Source organism: Abramis brama (genome assembly GCF_963993115.1).
Source record: "Abramis brama genome assembly, chromosome: 20".
Classification (NCBI taxonomy): Eukaryota; Metazoa; Chordata; class Actinopteri; order Cypriniformes; family Leuciscidae; genus Abramis; species Abramis brama.
The window spans coordinates 6,795,064-6,813,551 of NC_139982.1; the positions used below are offsets into that span (position 1 = coordinate 6,795,064).

The window sequence follows — 18,488 nt, forward strand, 5'->3', positions numbered from 1 at the left end:
CAGCATTCTCCGCTCTGGATGATGCTAAAAACAGAGGCTACCAGTCACTTCCGCCGGTGGAACAGGCGATAGCGACGCACCTTTGCCCGCCCTCTGCTGGACGGCGGACGAAACCAGTGTTGCCATCCAAAGCCTGCCGCATGACGTCATCGCTGCTCGCGCGAATCTTTTCCGCTGCTGGGCAGGCTGCGTCTGCACTACACACCATGGCCACGCTGCAGATTTTCCAGGGAGATCTCCTCCGTAAATTGGACGAGATGGGACCTGATGCAATCTGCCTCGCGGATTTAAGGAGCGCTTCGGATCTCACCCTTCGCGCTACTAAGTCTGCCGCTCAGGCTATGGGACGAGTTATGGCTTCCGCCACTGTGGCTGAAAGACATCTTTGGCTGACGTTTTCAGAAATGGCCGAGTCTGAGCGCACCGCGTTCCTCGACGCCCCGCTGAATCCCGCTGGCCTCTTCGGATCCTCTGTCAATGAGTTCATAGAGAGATTCGCAGAGGACCAGAAAGCGTCGCAAGCCTTTAAGCACTTCCTGCCGAAGCGCTCCAGTTCTGCAGCGAGTCGTGCTAAGCCGGCCCAGCGGAGCTCTCAGCCTCAGCCCCCTCCTCCTGCTGCGTCATCACGACAGCAACGCAGACTGAACCCTCCCAGACCCCCGTCGGTTCCTGTATGGGACCTCTCTACGTTTCTGGAGGCCATGAAAGGTTCCCCTTTCGAGCCCATCCAGACGATTAGCCTCAGACATCTGTCATTTAAGACAGTGTTCTTGCTGGCTCTTGCTTCAGTGAAGCGCATAGGTGACCTGCACGCGCTCTCAGTGAGCCCGTCGTGTCTGGAGTTTGGGCCTAGTGACTCGAGAGTCATACTCAAACCTAGGCACGGTTATGTGCCAAAATCCCTCAACACACCGTTTCGGGCTCAGGTTATATCCCTGTCTGCCCTGCCGGTGTTAGAAGAGGAAGGAGACTTGAGCTCTCTTTGCCCTGTCAGGGCTTTAAGAGCCTATGTGTCTCGCTCTGCTGTCTTCAGACAGACTGAGCAACTGTTTGTCTCGTTCAGTGGACGTTCCAAGGGAATGGCTGTTTCGAAACAAAGCCTATCCAGATGGATAGTTGACGCCATAGCGTTAGCGTACACCTCCAGGGGTCTTCAGTGCCCACTGGGTGTCAGAGCGCACTCCACGAGAGGCGTTGCCTCGTCGTGGGCCTGGTCTAGTGGGATATCCTTACAGGATATATGTATGGCGGCAGGCTGGGCCTCGCCGTCTACATTTATCAGGTTTTATAACCTTGAGGTTCCCGCCTTGCAGGCTAAGCTGTTATCGGTGTAATTGAACACTGAGAATGCAAGCACAGTGCGTTACTACTATCTTACGGGCAGTATTACGTAAGACCCATATTCCCACATTAGTCAAGGTTGCCTTGTCTAAGTGATGACATATATTGCGTCTGCGGACGCAGCTATATATCGGAACAGAGAGTTCCTCCTCCTGTTCTAGGACTCTCTGTGAGTCCCTCTGGTGATTGTGCACTGTAAATCCTGGGTTTCGCCTCCAGGTTTATGGTTGTTAATCCCTGCACGCACGGCGTCTTACATTGGGTTCCCGTAGCGTCTTAGCTAAGACTCAGTACGAGAGAACTCTCGTAAGAGAACGTACTCGGTTACTAACGTAACCTCGGTTCTCTCTAGTAGAGGGAACGAGTACTGCGTTCCTTGCCGTGCGTACGATTCACTTTGGTTCGCTTCTTCGATGAAATAAATCAAGTGAGTCAGCCTTTTCGAGCTACCTTTATAGGGCTAGGCCACGCCCGCGTCGGCGGGAAGTGGCCTCATTGGTCTGATGTTGCATCAGCCTGCGCTCGATAGGCTTATGCATTTGCCGTAGAGCAGCCAATGAGCAAGCGAGCCGTCTTGCCTATGGCTGTATACTGCTGCAAATGCGTTTTACAAATATTAAAATTAAGGATAATTTTTTGCTTCAATATTCGTGAAAAGAGACTTTTCCCGTAGCGTCTTAGCTAAGACGCAGTACTCGTTCCCTCTACTAGAGAGAACCGAGGTTACGTTAGTAACCGAGTACGTTTTCTTTACCAAGAAAGTGGCAAGATGAAAACCACTATTTTCTGTTTCAAACTTTCACATTGCATCTTTAGGTTATAATATCATAAAAAAATTCAAATCCAGATTTGGATTTTCAAAGATCTATTATAAAAACGGATTGTTTTTCCCCAAAAATGCAATAAATTCATGACACTTTTTTTTCAAAATGCTATCATATTGAAACTGTTGAAATCAGCCGTCGCTAAGAAATATCTCCTGAACTTTTTTGACGGCGATCAGCTCACAAAAACTGATTTTGCACGGGCACTTTGCACTGCTCCCTGAATCGACGCGCTTATTCATTTGTGGATGTTAACTGAATCTGTAAGTCAGCTATGCTGTTTACTTCTGAATATTATATTTCATTCTGGTGTGCTTAAAGTTATCGCTACTGTGTAATAGTAGCCTATGCTATTCACCAACTAAACATATCCTATTCAATGTGTTCACAGTCTTTTTCACGGGCATCATTTGTAGTTGCCTATTCACAAACTGTTTGCTCAAGCATAGCGTTTTCTCGGAGTTCACTGTGTGCTTTCTACCATGCACAAATAAAAATGTCACTGACCTTTTTCTGTGTAATTGTAACAATGAGCACTCAAACACACCAAACCAACAATTACTAAAAACGGGCATTTTGCACTAGCACTTAGAAGGTTGTGGTATACATAAACACTCAGTCAGCTACACTGTTTACTTCTGAATATTATAGTTTATTCACAGCCATCATTTGTAGTAACCTAGCCTGCTACCTGAATTCAATGCGTTCACAGTCTCTTTCACGGGCACCAAACCAACAATTACTAAAAACACACACAAAAACTGATTTTGCACGGGCATTTTGCACTAGTTATTATTATTAGTGAGTGCGCGCGCGCGGCCGGCACTCTCTCTCACTCTGCTCGTTGTTATATATGCCCTGTCAAGCGCGCCCTTGTTAAACTGACATGCAAATGATAAACTTTCACTCTATGATGGTTAAACTGTGCAATTAATCCGATAATGATAGGAACCACCTGTTTAAGCAGAAGTTGTAATAGACAGCACACAGGTATAGTAATAAAGAAGCTGCTTGTCTCTTGCCACGGCTTTCACAGTATCACTGTGTACTGTTACAATAGATCTGTATGGGGGTAAATTGATGCCAAAACCATTGAAAATGGACAGACTAAAAGTCACAAATAGATATTACAACTTGTAAATACAAAACACAATCTACAAATAGATTAAAAATCCACAAACAAAGTCCTCATGATCCTCAAATGTAAAACAAGATCTACAAATAGATACAAAGTCCTCAAACAAACTCTTTGTGATCCACAAATATAAAGCATGATCTACAAAAAGATTAAAAATCCACAAATAAACACATCCTGATTCACAAATAGAAATCAGTGACTTGTACTTGAAAACCAGAATTTGGATGAATGTAAAGTGACTTGTTTGCAGGTGAAGATCATGTTCTGTTTGTAGATTGTGTCACATTTGTTTTCAGAATTCTGACACTATTGTTTCGCTGTTGTGACAAAATAATGCCATAATCATTGAAAATGAAGAGACTCTGAGTCAAAAATGCATATTACAATTTGTAAACACAAACAAGATCTACAAATAAATTTTAAATCTGCAAACAAACTCCTCATAATCTGCAAATGTAAAACACAATCTGTAAATAGATTCCAAATCTGCAAACAAACTCCTCATGATCCGCAAATGTAAAACAAGATCTACAAATAGATAAAAAATCCACAAACAGACTCTTCATGACATACAAATATAAAATGCGATCTACAAATAGATTTAAAATCCACAAACAGACTCTTCATGATTCACAAATAGAAATCAGTGACTTGTACTTGACAACCAGAATTTGAATGAATGCAAAGTGATTTGTCTGCGCATGAGGGTCATTATTTGTTTGTAGATTGTGTTGCATTTGTTTTCAGAATTTTGGCACAACTGTTTCGCTGTTTTTCCCATTAAAAAATCTACAAATGCCCTCCTCACAATTTGCAAACAAACACAGTCTAACTTGTATTTTCAAACCACTGTAAAAAGACATTCTTACACATTCTGTGCAAAGCTCAGCATGCAAGTGTTGAATCTGTGTTTGCAGATCACAGGGCATTCACAGATCCCTCTACACGCGTTTGCAGATCACAGGGCATTCACAGATCCCTCTGCACACGTCTACAGATCTTTTTGGCACTATCTTTCCGCAGAGAGTGTGACTACGATCCACACGTGTAGTCAGCCAATCAGGGGTATTGCTTCAATGTGATGTCACGCCCCCTCAATAAGCCCTTTTCAAAATAAGAGCTGACACTTCTTGGATAGGTGGGCTGTGCTCACTGCCATTTACCATTGCCGGTGTTGTACCGAAATCCGACTCCCCGGACAAATCGCACTCTCTTTCGCATGCACGCGCAAGCGAGTTTAAATGCACTTCCTTTGCTATATTCATTTATCGATCGATTTTTCACACAGCAAGCACCCAGATCCTGCATGGAAGCTTAGTCTACACTTAAATAAATTAACAGAAAGTGAACTAGTGTGGATAAAAGATGCAAAAATAGATAGCTATCAAAACAAAACTGTTAATTTCACTTAATTTAACTGAACTTATCGTTTGTGTGTTTAACACGCTGTGGTTCATAGGAAAATATTGTATTACTCTCCCCATTGCACATGAATGTCATTAAAAATAATAATATTTAACCTTTTTTCACGAAGATAGGCTTTAAGAGTTCATCAAATACATATGTATGAGGCAAATACCTGTCTTTTTTTTTTTTTCGTTTTTTTTTTTTTTTTTTGCTTAATTGCGTCTTAAACATTGAAATAAAACAAATTATTAGTGATAATTGAAAAAAGAATGTAAGAAACCTTAGACATTTTTTTTTATTAATAGTTATTTTCCATCACATTAGGGGCCCAGAAAAGCAGTATTTATTTAATTCATTCTTTCAATTTTACATCTTACATAGCCAGGGCCGATAGACATTAGGAGGCCTTAGGCAAAATTCATGTTGGAGGCCCCCACCCCCAATAAAAAAACACTTGAAACAAATATGATTCCTAACCTTTTTATTTATACAACATGTCATTTTTAAATTTAGTATATTTTTACTTACACAGTAGGCTACATAAGTTTGGACACATTGCTATTTTTAATGTTTTTGGATTTATTTGATCAAAAATACAGAAAAATAATATAGCCTAGTGAGTGAAATATTATTAAAATTTAAAATAATGGTTTTCTATTTTACTATACTTTAAAATATATTTCTGTGATGCAAAGCTGAATTTAGTGTCACATGATCTTTCAGAAAACTTTATAATATTCTGATTTATTATCAAATGTTAGAAACGGTGCTTAATATTTATTTTATAACCTGAGATACCTTTTTTCAGGATTTTTTGATTATTAAAAAGTTGTTTTAAAAAAGTCTTCACTATCACTTTTTATATATTTAACACACCCTTGCTGAATATTCCTGTTTTGTTTTGTTTTTCTGTATTTTTGATCAAATAAATGCAGGCTTGTAGAGCATAATAAGTAGGCCTAACTTCTTTCAAAACCATTAAAAATAGTAATGGGTCAGACTTTTTACCGGTAGCCTACTGTTCATATTAATCAAACTTTATCTAAGGTAATCTCTTTTTTGTTTATTGAAGATGTTATTGTTGTTGTTGTTGTTATTATTATTTTGCTGTTTTATTCAATTTATTCACAGTTCCAGAATACCACTTCAGTAGAAGAACATAAGTGCTTTTATCATTTCTTCAGCTGCGGTATGGGCAGGATTTTTCCCTCCCATTTAATCAATATTGACTGCAGATATTGTCATATTAATATCAGTAATATTATAGGCTACTATTATGTATTGCATTGTTACCTTAAATATGCTATAGGCTACACAAATCAAGTGGAAGAGAAAGACACGATCGCTACTGAGCATAAAAAAAAGAGCTTTTTTACTAGTCAGCTCCTGACGTGATGTTATTCATTGTAAGCGCAAATTCAAAGCGTCGCGTCTGGGCACGTTAATGACGCTCGCGCTCTTTTAAACTCGTAATAAAGCAGTAAATGATTTTTGCACTGGTGAAATCAGTTGAACTCATTTTGTGTGAATGTAAACTGTACATGTTACTATACATCCAAATAAAATGTAGGCTATTTAATAATTTTATGATTATATATTTTTTAATATCCGATATATTGTTTTATTTTAAAATATTTTAATAATAATTCATATAATAATTTAATAATCATTAAAATATATGTATATAGTTTTACTTAGAAAGTAGTTTTATGATATATTATTAATATTATTATATTCATATAATAAACATAACAATTTAATAATAATAACTGTGAATAAATTGAATAAAACAGCAAAATAATAATAACAACAACAACAATAACATCTTCAATAAACAAAAAAGAGATTACCTTAGATAAAGTTTGATTAATATGTAGCCTATACAGTAGGCTACCGGTAAAAAAGTCTGACCCATTACTATTTTTAATGGTTTTGAAAGAAGTTAGGCCTACTTATTATGCTCTACAAGCCTGCATTTATTTGATCAAAAATACAGAAAAAAAAAAAAAAAACAGGAATATTCAGCAAGGGTGTGTTAAATATATAAAAAGTGATAGTGAAGACTTTTTTAAAACAACTTTTTAATAATCAAAAAATCCTGAAAAAAGGTATCTCAGGTTATAAAATAAATATTAAGCACCGTTTCTAACATTTGATAATAAATCAGAATATTATAAAGTTTTCTGAAAGATCATGTGACACTAAATTCAGCTTTGCATCACAGAAATATATTTTAAAGTATAGTAAAATAGAAAACCATTATTTTAAATTTTAATAATATTTCACTCACTAGGCTATATTATTTTTCTGTATTTTTGATCAAATAAATCCAAAAACATTAAAAATAGCAATGTGTCCAAACTTATGTAGCCTACTGTGTAAGTAAAAATATACTAAATTTAAAAATGACATGTTGTATAAATAAAAAGGTTAGGAATCATATTTGTTTCAAGTGTTTTTTTATTGGGGGTGGGGGCCTCCAACATGAATTTTGCCTAAGGCCTCCTAATGTCTATCGGCCCTGGCTATGTAAGATGTAAAATTGAAAGAATGAATTAAATAAATACTGCTTTTCTGGGCCCCTAATGTGATGGAAAATAACTATTAATAAAAAAAAATGTCTAAGGTTTCTTACATTCTTTTTTCAATTATCACTAATAATTTGTTTTATTTCAATGTTTAAGACGCAATTAAGCAAAAAAAAAAAAAAAAAACGAAAAAAAAAAAAAGACAGGTATTTGCCTCATACATATGTATTTGATGAACTCTTAAAGCCTATCTTCGTGAAAAAAGGTTAAATATTATTATTTTTAATGACATTCATGTGCAATGGGGAGAGTAATACAATATTTTCCTATGAACCACAGCGTGTTAAACACACAAACGATAAGTTCAGTTAAATTAAGTGAAATTAACAGTTTTGTTTTGATAGCTATCTATTTTTGCATCTTTTATCCACACTAGTTCACTTTCTGTTAATTTATTTAAGTGTAGACTAAGCTTCCATGCAGGATCTGGGTGCTTGCTGTGTGAAAAATCGATCGATAAATGAATATAGCAAAGGAAGTGCATTTAAACTCGCTTGCGCGTGCATGCGAAAGAGAGTGCGATTTGTCCGGGGAGTCGGATTTTGGTACAACACCGGCAATGGTAAATGGCAGTGAGCACAGCCCACCTATCCAAGAAGTGTCAGCTCTTATTTTGAAAAGGGCTTATTGAGGGGGCGTGACATCACATTGAAGCAATACCCCTGATTGGCTGACTACACGTGTGGATCGTAGTCACACTCTCTGCGGAAAGATAGTGCCAAAAAGATCTGTAGACGTGTGCAGAGGGATCTGTGAATGCCCTGTGATCTGCAAACGCGTGTAGAGGGATCTGTGAATGCCCTGTGATCTGCAAACACAGATTCAACACTTGCATGCTGAGCTTTGCACAGAATGTGTAAGAATGTCTTTTTACAGTGGTTTGAAAATACAAGTTAGACTGTGTTTGTTTGCAAATTGTGAGGAGGGCATTTGTAGATTTTTTAATGGGAAAAACAGCGAAACAGTTGTGCCAAAATTCTGAAAACAAATGCAACACAATCTACAAACAAATAATGACCCTCATGCGCAGACAAATCACTTTGCATTCATTCAAATTCTGGTTGTCAAGTACAAGTCACTGATTTCTATTTGTGAATCATGAAGAGTCTGTTTGTGGATTTTAAATCTATTTGTAGATCGCATTTTATATTTGTATGTCATGAAGAGTCTGTTTGTGGATTTTTTATCTATTTGTAGATCTTGTTTTACATTTGCGGATCATGAGGAGTTTGTTTGCAGATTTGGAATCTATTTACAGATTGTGTTTTACATTTGCAGATTATGAGGAGTTTGTTTGCAGATTTAAAATTTATTTGTAGATCTTGTTTGTGTTTACAAATTGTAATATGCATTTTTGACTCAGAGTCTCTTCATTTTCAATGATTATGGCATTATTTTGTCACAACAGCGAAACAATAGTGTCAGAATTCTGAAAACAAATGTGACACAATCTACAAACAGAACATGATCTTCACCTGCAAACAAGTCACTTTACATTCATCCAAATTCTGGTTTTCAAGTACAAGTCACTGATTTCTATTTGTGAATCAGGATGTGTTTATTTGTGGATTTTTAATCTTTTTGTAGATCATGCTTTATATTTGTGGATCACAAAGAGTTTGTTTGAGGACTTTGTATCTATTTGTAGATCTTGTTTTACATTTGAGGATCATGAGGACTTTGTTTGCGGATTTTTAATCTATTTGTAGATTGTGTTTTGTATTTACAAGTTGTAATATCTATTTGTGACTTTTAGTCTGTCCATTTTCAATGGTTTTGGCATCAATTTACCCCCATATTCTTCTCTTCTGCTTGGGGTTTCTTGTCCTCAGCTCTGGGCTTCTAGGCGTCGGGGGCACTGGCGTATCAGTATCCCCAGAGGCAGTCAGTTCTTCAGTCTTTTATACTCCTGTTGTTTACAACAGGCGTTGGGTTGTCACTCCTTCAAACTCCTCCAAAGTTTCCCAGATCCTTCTCCAGGCAGGTGCAAGCGGTCCACCTCTTCATGTCCTTGAACTCCAGTAAACTCAACTAAGATGGCTGAGTTCATTTAAAGTTCTAGGAGTCCTCTAGCGCACACACATAATCACACTTTTCTGCTCCTCTTACCATGGGTTGGCACAGTCACATATACATACAAAACCAATTACTGTACATCTATGCCAAAACAATATAAGCCATCTTTTACAAACAAAATAAATAATAACATTGAATGAAATGCATTCTATCCAATACATTGGCTAAATATGTGTAACAAAAAGGCATCTAAAATAAACAAGGAGGCAGGTAATTGCATTTTCTTGATATTATACAACACTCTTACTAAACTGGACTAAAATGTGGAGAAAATGTGTGTGTTCCTTGTCCGTGTAAAACTTATGGAGGCAAATCAGTCTCATTAATTATTCATGCAACAAACACGATTCATACGTAAACAATTTTACATGCATGAAACCTAATTCACGTACCCAAAAAAAAAAAAAAAAAATTCACGTGCGTGAAAAAAAATTATATATTCGTAAAATATATTTTACAAATGCAAAACACAATTCGTAGAAATACAACTGTGCACAAAAACCTTTGAATGTTTAAAATGTACGAGTTTATCCTTGAATGTGAACGTGCAAATCGTCATTCACGTGTGTGAATCGCCTTGGATGTGTGTGTGTGTGTGTGTGTGTTTTTGAGACTTTCCTAACAGCACAATCCACCTACACAGATGAGTCGTACTCTTTAGCCAATCAGATTTAAGCTTATCAATCGACCAATCAGTATCATGTGAGGGCGGGCCTACCTCCATGTTACGTCATCAGCTTTCGACCAGTTCATGGCTAAGCAGAGGTATGTATGTCCGTCTTTACTAAAGTTAAAAAAGTTCGAGATCAGTTGAAGCAATAGTTTATGAACTACTGTTTAGTCCACATGCAAACATAAACATTTATTGTTAGTATTGACGGATTTTCATGTCCTGTGCTGTCCACCACACACATTAATGTAGGCATAGGAGACATGTTTTGTTTTAAGCTGCATATATTATGTAGTTTTATTGTTTCAGATTTCTGAGACAGATGATGTATGAAGATGCAGACAACCAGTACTGTGATCTTACCATTCCTACTGTAATTCTTTCAAAATAGTCACATTTGCAAGCCATCCATTTTGACAGTTGTTTCAACAAAAGGTTGAAAGTGATGCATTGTTACTGTATTCATTTGTCTCCTGCGGACTTCACGCTGTGGAATAAAGCACTGCTATTCATTATTCACTATTCATATTCATATGTCACTGCATTATTAAATGTTCTTGTCAGAATTAAAAGATTCAAAGACATAGTTACATTTGATGTACACATTTAATTTGAAAGTTTCCGAATCCTTTGGGAATAAAATATACATAAAATGACATGATTAATGTTTCTGTTACATGTGAAGATCATGAACTGACAATCTTGAAGAACAACACTCAGTACAGAGAAATATACGTCTCTTCCATGTTGCGAGATCCAGCCAGAGTCTTCTTTGCTTTTAAAGTATATAAATATAAGTGCAATACATCAAGTGAAAAGTTAACAAATGCATTGTGTTCAATCCAGTCATCAGTAGACCTCTCTGTTAGGACATATCAGATATTGGTCTGATATTTAAAATAGTAAAAACCTATAGTACAAGAGGTGCAGACAGAGGACAAGGGAGATTAAGTGATGGTATCTGAATAGAGTTTACTGAGTAATCTTAGTTGCGTGATCTTAATTGCCTCTCTATGATAAGTATACCTTTGTCTGATCAGCATAAAATCAGATTCGCCTGTTTTACTAGGCAAAGTAAAAATTAATGCTTCACAACATTGTCCTGTGACACTAAAAATCTTGAGATGACAATACAGCACAAAACATAAGGAAATGAATGTTGAATATATTGGTAACACTTTACAATAAGGTTCATTAGTTAACATTAGTTAATGTATTAACTAACCATGAGCAATACATTTGTTACTGTGTTAATCTTTGTTAACGTTGGTTAAAAATACAGCTGTCCATTGTTAGTTAACAGTGCATTAACTAATGTTAACAAGACATTAATGAAGTTTTAGTAAATTGAAGTATTGAAATTAACATTAACTAAAAAATAATAAATAATGTATACATGCAAGTCATTATTAGTTCATGTTAACTAATGAAACATTATTGTAAAGTGTTACAAAGACATTAATACTAAAAAATAAAGTATAAAAGAGAATAAAGAAACAACATGAATTAAGATGTCTGTGACTGCTATCCAGATGTCATGCCAAAGGTGAGTAATCCTGAAAAATGCAGGGAAACAAGTGTTTAATAATTTACCAACATACACAAATGGCAAAAAACACTGGGTGCTCATTAAAATAGGTCTATATACTATTTAAAGAACAATCTCGATGAGGCCAGTGCTGAGAGAGCTAGGGATTGTTTTGCACTCATTAGCGTGATTGTTGTAGCTGTGAGAGCTGTCTACCTGCAGCTAAAATACAACAGAACAAGCGTCATTCTTCTTCATTTTTGATACGATATGGAACATCTGATTACCACAACACTTGCTTATATCAGTAAATAGTTCATAAACTATTGCTTCAACTGATCTCTAACTTGTTTAACTTTAGTAAAGACAGACATACATACCTCTGCTTTAGAGCCCTGCATTTCAGCCCGAGCCCGACGGGCCCCGACTTTTTCACGCCCCTAGGGCCGGGCTTCGGGCCAATTTTCACGTCATAGTTCACATGCGGGCCGGGCCTCGGGCCTTTTTTGAGTTATCCTTCTTTTTATATTTTTAGACATTAATTAAAAAAATATGAGAAGTTGACGTCGACGATAGAAAAACAAACATAGACATTTCATAACCTCATAACTTTCATAATCTTATAATTACACTGACATATGATTGACATGACAGTTTCACGCACGCACGCACACAGAAGGTTTCCCGTCAGCGCAACCCATGATTCACCTCATGTGCAAATAATGGAGAATATTAAGAGAAAGATCGCAGCAGCGAACGTGTCTTCAGCGCAGCGGGAAGAGTGATAGAAGAGAGGAGGACTGGGTTAAAACCTTCCACTGTGGATGCTATTCTTTTACTCCACAATGCTCTGTAAGAGACTGTTCTAACTTTTCGTTTGATTGGACTTTATTTTCGTTTAACTGTTGGAAACTACTGGAAAAAAGAATGGCCATGTTCTGTGGTGCATTTTTGAGGTAAGATAACCTGCAAGTTTGTTTTTGATTTAATTTAATTTGTTTAGATTGTAGGCTATTGCTCATTTCGTTTGCGAGCGCTGTTGCGAGCAGCCTGAGCCTGCCTCGGTATTAAAAAATTGTTTTACTCACTGTGGTTTAATAAATAAACATTAAACTTAACTGTCTGTGTGATATGCTTGAAGTGTTTTATATTTATGGATTTTATTGTAGCCAAGTAAAGTATTAGCGTTGATTTGAGAGGCTAAATTGATCAAACATGTTTTACTCGCTGTCGGCTCAGCTGCTTGGTTGTCATTTTAAAAATAACTTAATATTAACTTAATTAACTTAATAAAGAAATGAAAAGAAAAGAAAAGAAACATAACTAACAAAACGGACCTATTTTAACAGCTGCAAATAGGGCTGTAAAAAAAAAAAAAAAAAAAAAACGGGCTCGGGTCGGACTCGGGCTGATAATTCTGATGAGCTGTCGGACACGGGTCGGGCTAGGGCCTGAGCGTCTCGGGCCAGGGCCGGGCTCAGGCTTAGATTTGAGGCCCGTGCAGGGCTCTTCTCTGCTTAGCAATGAACTGGTCGAAAGCTGATGACGTAACATGGAGGTAGGCCCGCCCTCACATGATACTGATTGGTCGATTGATAAGCTTAAATCTGATTGGCTAAAGAGTACGACTCATCTGTGTAGGTGGATTGTGCTGTTAGGAAAGTCTCGAAAAAACACACACACACACACACATAGGGCTGTGCGATATATATCGTGAGATTGTTATGCGCATCTCGTCACTAAAGCCGGTTCCTTGATTAGTAGTAAATCGCCATCACCTGCTTTCAGATGGAGCGGCATTTACTACAAAGAGCCGTAGTTCACTGACAAGCTGAGCCATATCGCATTAATATCGCGGACGTATCGCCAGCGATTATTAATGCGATATGGCTCAGCTTGTCAGTTAACTACGGCTCTTTGTACACAGCAAAAACTCCAGTGTTAAATTAACACTCCTGGGAGTGTATGAGTCCACACTCAAGAGTGTTTAAGTTAATGATATAATTAAGTGATTAATTTAGTGATGATTGAACATTATTGAAGACACCTGATGTTAACAAGCAGAATCACTGAAGGAGAAAATCACAAATTGTAAGCCACCGTTATGACGATCAATGGTTGCTTTAGTTGGACTCTTGACCCATATATTATTAACTTTAGATTTTGTTTGTCTGTTGTTTCTGAATTATAATCACCAGTTGAACAAAGAAAAAAGTGATCTGATGGTGTTGGTTATATTATGACAATCATCATTTGAACTTGATCACTGAACTCATTAAAATCCTTCTCTCTGACTGATGTTGTTGGTTAATGAATCTGCATAAATGCCCAGAATTTTTTATATAGGCTAATGTAAACGATTTCTTAAAAGTTGTAAAAAAAAAAATCATTCTTTTAGGCACACACAGATGTCAAGATTCAGTCTATGCATCTCAACAATGGTGATGAGCAGAATATTCAATTAGGAAAAGTAAATTACATAGACAATTCAGATCATAATTTATTCATACCGCAATGCATGATGGGAGCCATTAATGAGTTGTGATTGGTGGCAGCCACTGCAACATGCTTTATTATTGTCACCATTGTTGAGATTCACAGGCTGATTATTGATGTCTGTGTTTTAAATGAATTTATTTGAATGTCTGTTGATCAGAACAATGTTTATTAAATATTTTAAATTATAAGTAAAGTACTGATAATCATAGGCTGAAGAATCACAAAACTGCTGCTAACAAGTTAAACCAAACTAGCTCAATAAGTTTCCTTTTTCAGATCACAGCATGATTATGTCAAAACATAACCAACACTATAAGATAACATTTTACTTTGTTCATTTAACTGTTAGAAATCAATAACAGCAGACAAACAACAGTAAATATTAAAGTAAACATATAATGGTCTAGAGCCCAACTAAAGCAAACACCCATCACCTTAATGGTAACTTACAATTTGTGATTTTCTCCTTCAGTGATTCTGCTTGTTAACATCAGGTGTCTTCAATAATGCTCAATCATCACTAAATTAATCACTTAATTATCTCCTCAGCCCTAAATGCCGCTTCATCTGAAAGCAGGTGATGGTGATTTACTACTAATCAGGGAACCGGCTTTACTGACGAGATGCGCATAACGGCCCATTCACACCGGACGCCGAAGCGGCGCGGAACGGAGGCCGCTTCCTTTCGGCGCCCATGTTAACCTATGGTGTCGTTCACACCAGACGCGGTGCGCCGCGGCGCGTCGCGGCCGGCCCGCGCCGTGAAGCGCCAGTTTCGGCGTCTGGTCTATTTTTTTCGCGAGCCGCGAGTGATCCGCGTCCATTCCGGCAGGAAGTCACACCAAGAAACACGAGACATCCGGTCAATTGTCAAAATATAAGCCATTTTCAAATTAAAATACCACGAGTATTAACAAAAAGTATTAATACAAGAAGTGTACAAACTTCTTGGTTACAGAAACATGGTGTATTCATTTTATGAGGTTATTTACTTACCCATGATGTAAAAAAATAGCTCTGGATAAACAACAACTGAGCAGAAGCGCTTGTAGACCGCCGCGGAGAATACGCGTCTAGTGTGAACAGGCAGGCGCCGGACCGCGCGTGATTTTCCGTTCCGCGTCGCTTCGGCGTCCGGTGTGAACCAGGCGTAACAATCTCACGATATATATCGCACAGCCCTACACACACACATCCAAGGCGATTCACACAAGGCGTGAATGACGATTTGCACGTTCACATTCAGGGATAAACTCGTACATTTTAAACATTCAAAGATTTTTGTGCACAGTTGTATTTCTACGAATTGTGTTTTACATTTGTGAAATATATTTTACGAATGTATAATTTTATTTTGCGCATGTGAATTGCTTTTTGTGAATATATTTTTTTTTCACGCACGTGAATTTTTTTTTGTGTGTACGTGAATTAGGTTTCATGCATGTGAAACTGTCTATGCATAACCATTAGGAAGGTATGAAAAAATAGTAGTTACTGATTAGCTAATAGTGAACTACCTCATTCGACTGAGCACCATTAGTTTCTAATTCATTAGTCAGAGTTTCTTCTTAGGTAATAGTAGTTACTAGAGAGTTAATGATGCGTTACTCATTTGTTCCTGTGTAGTTATTCATTAATGATGGAACAGCATTCTAAAGCGTTCCCACATTGTTCATTTCTTTGGTGATTATAATGTTATGTGAGTTTGCTTGTGTATTTGTGGAACCATGTGAATATATAGTGTAAATAGTTGTAAAATATACTGTGGAAAAATGTGTATGTATACTGTGGCCATTTATTTATTTGTGTCTTTATATCAGACTTAGTTGTACACTATTGTAACGGACAAAACATTACTTTTTGTATTATTGTATTTTAGCTACTCTGATGCCCTTGTGTGATGTATTTGGGTCACATGCAGTAACAAAAGGAGCAGCTTGAGGGCGCTATTGCCTGGAGGTAACTGGACATATGAACTCAGCTATCAGAGTAAATCAGTTCGTTTGGTAGAGGGAAATCTAATGGTTGAACTCATGCTACCTTCTTGCTCCTCTGAAGTCCTTTGTTGAGAACTCTTTGAGTTTCTGCTCAACTGTGAGTATGGATTGATTTATATATTTGACGTTGTGTTTGTTTCATAAGATCATTGATGTTAGCTATTTGCTTTCTTTCTAGAAAGGACATTTAACTTCCACATGTTCTTTTGTGAGCACTGATTGGATACAAGAGGCAGTGAATTCAAGTGCAGTCCAGGCTGGCAACGAGGCTATAACACATGGCCTAGCACATGGCCAGTAACGTGGCGCTGAGGACAACGATTCACTGAATGCTGTTGACTGTGATCATTTCTCACATTGTGGATTATAGGATTACAACCATTGCATCGCACTCAAGTAGCCTTGTGGATTTGTAACTCATTTCATCTTCATCATCACTTCAACTTATCAAAGACAGGACATTCAAACGATAAGTTTACTTAATCTTATTGACTCATTATTTAAGAGACAAAGACCTTTGAGATTGCTTTGCAGTTTATTTCTATATGTCTGTTTGGTGCATGTATTAAGCACTGGTGGGAGGAATAAAATAGGTTTAAATGATCATTTGTTGAAGAGATGTATTTATCAGTACATGTCAAAAATATAGAGTAACATAGAATATTGTCAAACGGTAGACATTGTTTCTGTTCTTCCTAATGATTCTACCCCACACTTTAATGTGAAAAGAAAACCAGCTTGTACAATGCGGCATCAGTGTCACATTAATTTAGAAAGAGATTAAATGTGTGTAAAACAATGAACATTCTTTGTAAAAAATATTTCACTCTGTGAAATATTCTAGAAAAAGGTCAGGAGACTTAGCAGAGAAACAAATAGCATAATCAAAGAACCACACAGAATTGGAGCTGTGGATATGGTCCGTTGTTCTGGGGTCCAAATATCTGTGAACAAGAAATATAATATAGTGATGTAATAGATTCAAATCTGACATATAGCAGATTTCTTAAATATGCATAACCAATACATCACTCAACTGAATTAAATTAGGCTTTTTAATAAAAAAAATAAAATAATAATAATAATAATAATAATAAAAAAATATTTAAAAAAACCTTTGTTTGTTTCAGACAACATCAGGGGACCCATGGAAATGAAAGCACGGTCATGGAATTCCACAGACCTTCTCTCTCTCCTGTGGCCTCCAGAGTCACAGTGCTAAAAGAGAAAAAGAGATACAGGATAATCAGGCTGTGTATTATTTAGACCAGCATTTTATTCTATACTTTATTAAAGCAGAGGACAGTAAAAACATATAGCTAAGCAAACATGTGTTTTGGTTTAGGACTGAGAAGTAAATCCAAATAGTGCAACAAAAAAATGTCATGATACTAAAATATGAAATGTTTTACATTTCAACATTTATTGATACATTTATTAATTGATATGATTTGTTGGAGATCAATACTGTAGTAATGAATGTTAATTATTAGTATTTAAATACTAAACACTAGTATTAATAATAAGACTGACTATAGTTATAGTGGCGGGGCGTGCTTTTCACACCTAGGCCTTAAGTGGTGTCCCACATGAATTAATCCACCTCTTAATAGGCTACCATCATTATTACGCCACGACTATAAACCATCAATATTATACATAAATGCAGTACAACAGGCTGTTGCATCACAGACGGTATCTCTCATGCAGCGAGAATGAATGCCATTACTTAAGCAAGAAACCCTAGGAGCCGTTCACATATCGCGTCTAAAAACATGCCGCTTTCTTTAAAAAGCTCGTCTTAAGCCTTGTTTATACTTTTGTCTGGCTCTGCAGCACGAGTCTCCGCAGACTGCGCGCGCACCTCTCCAACTGGACGAGGTGTTTATACTTGACGCACTCGCCGTTGTACTATTCTTTGACACGATAGGGGGCGACTCAAGTAATTGTCCTCTAAACCATCAGGAATAAGCGGTAAGAAGAAGAAGCTATACACACGTGACAATGTTTATTTTAGTACACCACCACCAATACCACACTACAAAAAGAATTGTGTAAAACCCAGTAAACACTGAGATTATTACTCATGACAATAAAACAAAATATATGGATATGAGAATGTGTACAATATAACTAAATTAACAATCTCTTACATATTTTCTAATTTCACTAAACATTTCATTAAGTTTCGTGAACATTTTTATTAAACATGGACCTTTATGTTCATATAAAATACTTTTTATTCTATTGTATGCTCATTTTTTAAATGTAAGCAACTAATTTAGACGTGCAAACTGGGTGCCGGTGTGGTGAGAAGTTTGAGCTCGGCCAGATTCGGCTCGAAGTCGTTCATCTTCGGATGCCGCCCACACCGCAATGATGTCATTTTTGAATTAAAAAAAATTCATTTACATTTATTT

The 18,488-nt window shown here is 36.9% G+C and overlaps 1 protein-coding gene, 1 long non-coding RNA gene and 1 gene segment (V, D, J or C); 2 read left to right on the forward strand and 1 right to left on the reverse strand.

Moving 5' to 3' along the window:
* The window catches only part of LOC311071458 (Ig kappa chain V-III region MOPC 63-like), a 178,588-nt gene that overhangs the window by 102,129 nt on the left and 57,971 nt on the right, over positions 1 to 18,488 (forward strand).
* LOC311071480 lies at positions 15,963 to 16,712 on the forward strand. The gene is made up of 2 exons (XR_014603865.1): positions 15,963 to 16,165; positions 16,247 to 16,712. It is a non-coding gene; the product is annotated as an uncharacterized lncRNA (long non-coding RNA).
* LOC311071456 (scavenger receptor cysteine-rich domain-containing protein DMBT1-like) overlaps positions 16,585 to 18,488 on the reverse strand; it is a 55,955-nt gene continuing 54,051 nt past the window's right edge. For all 6 annotated transcript variants that reach the window (XM_084095866.1, XM_084095865.1, XM_084095864.1 and 3 more), the window contains 2 exons: positions 17,184 to 17,286; positions 16,585 to 17,012 (listed from right to left, as the gene is read on the reverse strand). In XM_084095866.1, coding sequence (XP_083951992.1) covers positions 16,909 to 17,012; positions 17,184 to 17,286 — 207 coding nt within the window. In that variant the 3' untranslated portion in view covers positions 16,585 to 16,908. The remainder of the gene's footprint in view (positions 17,013 to 17,183; positions 17,287 to 18,488) is intronic.